At 43.5% G+C, this 6,043-nt stretch overlaps 1 protein-coding gene across 1 annotated transcript; it reads left to right on the forward strand.

Moving 5' to 3' along the window:
• The first annotated feature begins 3,338 nt into the window (after nt 1-3,338).
• On the forward strand, nt 3,339-5,839 carry LOC106583163 (uncharacterized). Its single transcript, XM_014167028.3, has 2 exons — nt 3,339-3,863; nt 4,238-5,839. Exon 2 carries the CDS (start codon nt 4,247-4,249, stop codon nt 5,225-5,227), a length of 981 nt encoding a protein of 326 aa, XP_014022503.2. The 5' UTR covers nt 3,339-3,863; nt 4,238-4,246; the 3' UTR covers nt 5,228-5,839.
• Nucleotides 5,840-6,043: the final 204 nt, after the last annotated feature.

A 6,043-nucleotide genomic window follows, 5' to 3' on the forward strand; every position in this document is an offset into this window, starting at 1 on the left:
CACCTTGCCCTTTATCCTGGACACAGCAGCAAGCAATGTGGGCATGGGTGGGGTGCTGGCCCAGGTGGGGCCAGAGGGGGAGAGAGTGTTGGCATACTTCAGCAAAAACATTCAACAAACATGAGCGCCGCTACTGTGTCACCCGGCGGGAGCTCCTTGCTGTTGTGGCTTCCATCAAACACTTCAAGTACTACCTGGGTGGCCTGCCCTTTACTGTAAGGACTGACCACTCTGCTCTCCAGTGGCTCATGTCTTTCAAAGAGCCAGAGGGGCAGGTTGCACGCTGGTTGGACGAGCTTCAGCCGTACACAGTGGTGCACAGGGCAGTGGTGCACAGGGCAGTGGTGCACAGGGCAGGGGCACACCTCTGGGGAGAGGAGCACCTGCCAGTTGCCACTGCAGAGGTCTAGTGAGGAGAACCAGGACCACCCCCTAACCAGGTCCAGCGACTCATCGATGCGTGGTATCGGGTATGAGTCCTTCCTGGTTACCTCATTCAGCCGCCTGTAATCCACACGGGACATGGCGTTGCTGCCGCTGTGAGCGGACACAGGGCCGAGAGAGAGAGCTGTGTGCAGAGAAGGGGGTCTGGCCACAGTGTGTCAGGCGAGCGGGCCTGTCTGCTGTGAGCTGCAGACTGTCAACATGGCTGAATGGGGGCAGCAGCAGGGACGGGACACAGACCTACAGCCAGTACTACAGTGGGTAGAGGCGCAGCTGAGGCCACCATGGGAAGAGGTGGCAGCGCTCTCACTCACGACCAAAGGGTTGTGGTCAAAGATTGAGAGACTGTGCTGGCTGATGGCGTGCTACAGCGGGCATGGAACGAGCCAGCTACAGGAGAGGAGAGGTGGCAGGTGGTGGTCCTAAAAGCACTGCAGGAGGTTGTGCTCCAGAGCACTCATAGAGGGGTGGGGACTGCACACTTTGGGGTCACAAAAACCCTCCGCCGCCTCCGTCAGGGCTTTTACTGGGGGCAGCACAAGAGGGATGTGGAAGACTTTTGCCGCGCTGTGACAACTGCACAGCGAGAAAGGGCCCTCCAGGCCGTTCTCATGCTCAGCTCCAACAGTTCCCAGTGGGGGCTCCCATGGAGAGGGTGGGAGTGGATGTAGTTGGGCTTTTCCCCACCACAGACAGTGGAAACCGTTGGGTGCTCACGGCCATGGACTCTTCCACAAAATGGCCCGAGGCCTATGCTCTGCCTGACCAGGAGGCAGAGACCATTGTCGACACCCTGACAGCGGGGATGTTCAGTAGGTTTGGAACTGCAGAGTCCATCCACAGTGACCAAGGCAGAAACGTTGAATCCCATGTGTTTTCCACCATGTGAGAGGCTGGGTATGCACAAGACCTACTCCTCTCCATCCGCACTACTCCTGTGTAGCGACCCGCACAGACAGCTGTGTGTTATGTGTTATGCTGTCCGTTGGTTGGGTTACCACTGAGACTGATTGCACAATGTCCACCAAAGGCAAGCTGTTAGCTGGGCCAAATATATTTTCCCCTTATGTCTGTGCCTGGGCTTCTTTGGTGGACATTGCCGCAATCAGTCAGTGGTAACCAGGTAAGGCACGTCATGATTGGCAGGTGGTTGCGCCAGACAACACGGCCCATCTGAGCTGTCACCAACCAACCAGTGTAGTGTATGCTGTTCTATGAAAACATGATCTGATTGGTTAGAATAAACAGGTCCCACCTACCAGAGCTCCTACTACAAATCTGTTTTTTTCATGTTTACAACTCATTACAACTCATCAATTACATGTATGAGAATGTTTACAACTCATTACAACTCATCAATTACATGTTTGAAAATGTTTACAACTCATTACAACTCATCAATTACATGTTTGAAAATGTTTACAACTCATTACAACTCATCAATTATTTGTTTGAAAATGTTTACAACTCATTACAACTCATCAATTACATATTTGAGAATGTTTACAACTCATTACAACTCATCAATTACATGTTTGAAAATGTTTACAACTCATTACAACTCATCAATTACATGTTTGAAAATGTTTACAACTCATTACAACTCATCAATTACATGTTTGAAAATGTTTACAACTCATTACAACTCATCAATTACATGTTTGAGAATGTTTACAACTCATTACAACTCATCAATTACATGTTTGAGAATGTTTACAACTCATTACAACTCATCAATTACATGTTTGAGAATGTTTACAACTCATTACAACTCATCAATTACATGTTTGAGAATGTTTACAACTCATTACAACTCATCAATTACATGTTTGAGAATGTTTACAACTCATTACAACTCATCAATTGCATGTTTGAGAATGTCTCAGCCTCCAGTATTTATGCTGCAGTAGTTTATGTGTCGGGGGGCTAGGGTCAGTCTGTTACATCTGGAGTATTTCTCTTGTCTTATCCGGTGTCCTGTGTGTATTTAAATATGCTCTCTCTAATTCTCTCTTTCTCTCTTTCTGTCTTTCTCTCGGAGGACCTGAGCCCTAGGACCATGCCTCAGGACTACCTGGTATGATGACTCCTTGCTGTCCCCAGTCCACCTGGCCGTGCTGCTGCTCCAGTTTCAACTGTTCTGCCTGCGGCTATGGAACCCTGACCTGTTCACCGGACGTGCTTGTTGCACCCTCGACAACTACTATGATTATTATTATTTGACCATGCTGGTCATTTATGAACATTTTAACATTTTAACATTTTGACCATGTTCTGTTATAATATCCACCCTGCACAGCCAGAAGAGGACTGGCCACCCCTCATAGCCTGGTTCCTCTCTAGGTTTCTTCCTAGGTTTTTGGCCTTTCTAGGGAGTTTTTCCTAGGGAGTTTTTCCTAGCCACCGTGCTTCTTTCACATGCTTTGCTTGCTGTTTGGGGTTTTAGGCTGGGTTTCTGTACAGCACTTTGAGAATATCAGCTGATGTACGAAGGGCTATATAAAAATAAATTTGATTTGAAATTTGATTTACAACTCATTACAACTCATCAATTACATGTTTGAGAATGTTTACAACTCATTACAACTCATCAATTACATGTTTGAGAATGTTTACAACTCATTACAACTCATAATTTACATGTTTGAGAATGTTTACAACTCATTACAACTCATCAATTACATGTTTGAGAATGTTTACAACTACAGATTATTTTTTTCATGTTCACGGTTACGCACTTGCAAATTGTGTTTACAACTACAAATCTATTCTACACGCTCAAATCATTATGGGAATGATTTAACTTAATAACAAATCTAGTAAAATGATGCCTTTGCAGCATGAATAGAGGATACTTCATGTATGAGCCGGTCCACGGGGGATACGAGTGTGTTACCGGGAATGCACATCGTTCCTAGAAGATAGTGCAGATCTAGAGGACACTATCCGCTGCCTGATCAATGGAAAATAACCAACACCACTTTAATTGTGTAATATTATTTCACAATGAAATGGGGTTAATAACTATGTTTAATTCCTTTGATATGTATACGCAGAACTGACGAACATAAGCATTAACGTTGAGTTTCACCAAAGATGATCTAGCCTTATCTCTTCCACTCCCATGACGACAGTCAGTGACTGGTACGGAAATAGTGGATGGACTGTTGTTGATTTGTTTACACTTATGTTAACTCTAGTCTCGAAATCCCAGATCGGTAACATTGTGGGAGGCAACCCGTATATCTACGCTAGAGAGACGAATGTGAACCCATCGTCGGCGGGTTCTTGAGGAACGCAAATGACATATAACACTGGCTAATACAGTACCAGTTTCTCCGATTTATAATAAGAGGAGCCGTCGTCAATCCCATGGTTGACCGTGCGCCCATTTGATCTTCAAGTTAGTTCTCTATAACGTGAGTATTCTCATTCTGTGGAAAGCTACAAGTACAACAGCGTAATCAATAGAATGTTTACTCGTAATCATAAATACATGTGTTTGTTTAAACTACATTCCTGGAATGAGAGCAGAGTCCTTTCACTTTGGGTAACTTAAACTAGTGTAGGGTGTCCTGTTTCAACATGGTGGACTATAGAAATGTATCTCAAATTGTGAAACATCATTATTCGGTAACAACACCGCCCAAGAACGTGCTTGTATTTCCAATTAATGTATTTACTACTACTAAGTGCATTTAGCATATCTTGAGATTAATTACATCATACAGATAGTTGAATTGAAGTCAATTGAATTGAAATCCCTAATATTCAGTACAATTCATCCTCTCAGGGTAGAAGAATGAAGCGTATAAATGCCAGAGGGATAGAGGAGACCTATTTTTGGGGAACACAAAAGACTCTAAACACACTGAGAGACATGGAAGGCCTCCCTTGTTACAAGAATATTCAGAAAGACATCCCACAGCTCACTGATATTGAGTTTCACATATCCAGTTTGGCCCATGTCACCACAAAGTCTGGTCTTGATGGAATCTTGGATTCAGGTGGATTTAAGGGCGGAGAGAAGAGTCTCCTGTGGTGGGGTCTAGCCATAGACCATGATGATATCAGAGCAGCAGAAGACCGTTACCTGGAGAAGCTCTTCCCTGACAGAACACCTGAGCAGAGGCAGATGCAGCAACCCTTCCTCAGCAAGTTCACCACCTCACCTGCCTTCAGGAAGGCATCACGTTATGGGAACTTCAGGTTCACTTTCAGTCTGTCTGATCTCCTGATGATGTACAGACAGCAGATCTGTGGTGGAGAAGAGCCTGTCCTGAGAGTCTATGGAACTACTGTCTACAAACAAGAGATCATGTACACAGTGCTTGTTCACAGTCCAGGTGTACAGGAATTGGAGAAGTACCCAGCTCTTAATAATGGTGGAGAAGATGTTTTTAAATACCAAGAGGGGACCATGGACTGGCATGCACAAGCAGTGTCTGAAACCCATGACTTTCAGCCGGTAATTCATAGGCCACAGGTGGTTGAAGTGGAACCTTTTGATTGTTTGTATGAATATGACAAGTGGTTTGTTTGGGACCATGTGACCCTGGCGTTCCACCTGCCAGAAGGTCAGACCCTACAAGTTGATAGAGAAAAACTGATCGAAAACCTCACTGCTTGTGAGGCTGTTGATCCATTTCTTGGGGTAAGGTGTGTCTCCAACAGCTACAACTGTGCATGTAATTGTTGTTGTCTACACCGCTCAGAAGCTGAATACATTGTGGAGCAGAAAAGAAGAGACAAGCAATCAGACAGCAACAACAGTACCTCATAGCTTTTGGAAGCTACAGGAAGTATTTATGCATATTTATAACTCAGTTATGAAACCAGAATAACCAAACCAGCTATAACACATCATTATGTGGTTTCCTTTCTCATTTCGTGACAGAGAGCAGAATTCATTCAGAACATCATCATATGATGAGGATTAAATCCTGTCATGTGAGGTGTTTATAATTCATGCTATTAGGTATGTATTACCACTAGACTGTGTTTTTCAATGATCTTTTGTCTTTTTTCATATTTGATGTAGTTATGTATAGACATGAGGTTAGAACCCATTTAATATATGATATTTTTCAATTAAATTCAAATATTTATGCCTATATGTCAAAGTAAACAATGCCTGTCGATGTGGTGGAGCTCTTTTTCCCCACTCTCATTATTTATACCCCACATAAATGTTTATTGGTTAACACATACAGTATTTTGTATTCTTGCTTTTACTACGATAGGTTACATTTGAAAAGGAGTCATTCAAATCGGCTATTGCTCCATCGCCAGGCAGCATCTTATTACATCCACATTATCTGGTTTCACTGAACTTCTTCTGCAGGTCCACATGAGCATCTTGCCACCTTAATAAAAACATAAATGTAGCACCTTATTTTATAGTACGGTTTCTACTGTTTTTACCTGGGGATACTTTCTGGTACTTCAAAGAATTCATACCCAATTGGTAAACATCTGCTTATTTCAATAGATCCAATGGAAACAACGTCCATTTACCATTTTACTATGAAATGTCTTAGTAAGAACCTGATAATTACATATTGTAAAGTGCTATCTACAAAGAGACAGCTCACCATGA

The sequence above is a fragment of the Salmo salar genome, chromosome 22 (genome assembly GCF_965601325.2).
Source record: "Salmo salar chromosome 22, fSalSal1, whole genome shotgun sequence".
Lineage (NCBI taxonomy): Eukaryota > Metazoa > Chordata > Actinopteri > Salmoniformes > Salmonidae > Salmo > Salmo salar.

Bases quoted from the DNA above. Each gene is read 5' to 3' on its own strand.
- LOC106583163 (XM_014167028.3), top strand. From the start codon at position 4,247: ATGAAGCGTATAAATGCCAGAGGGATAGAGGAGACCTATTTTTGGGGA.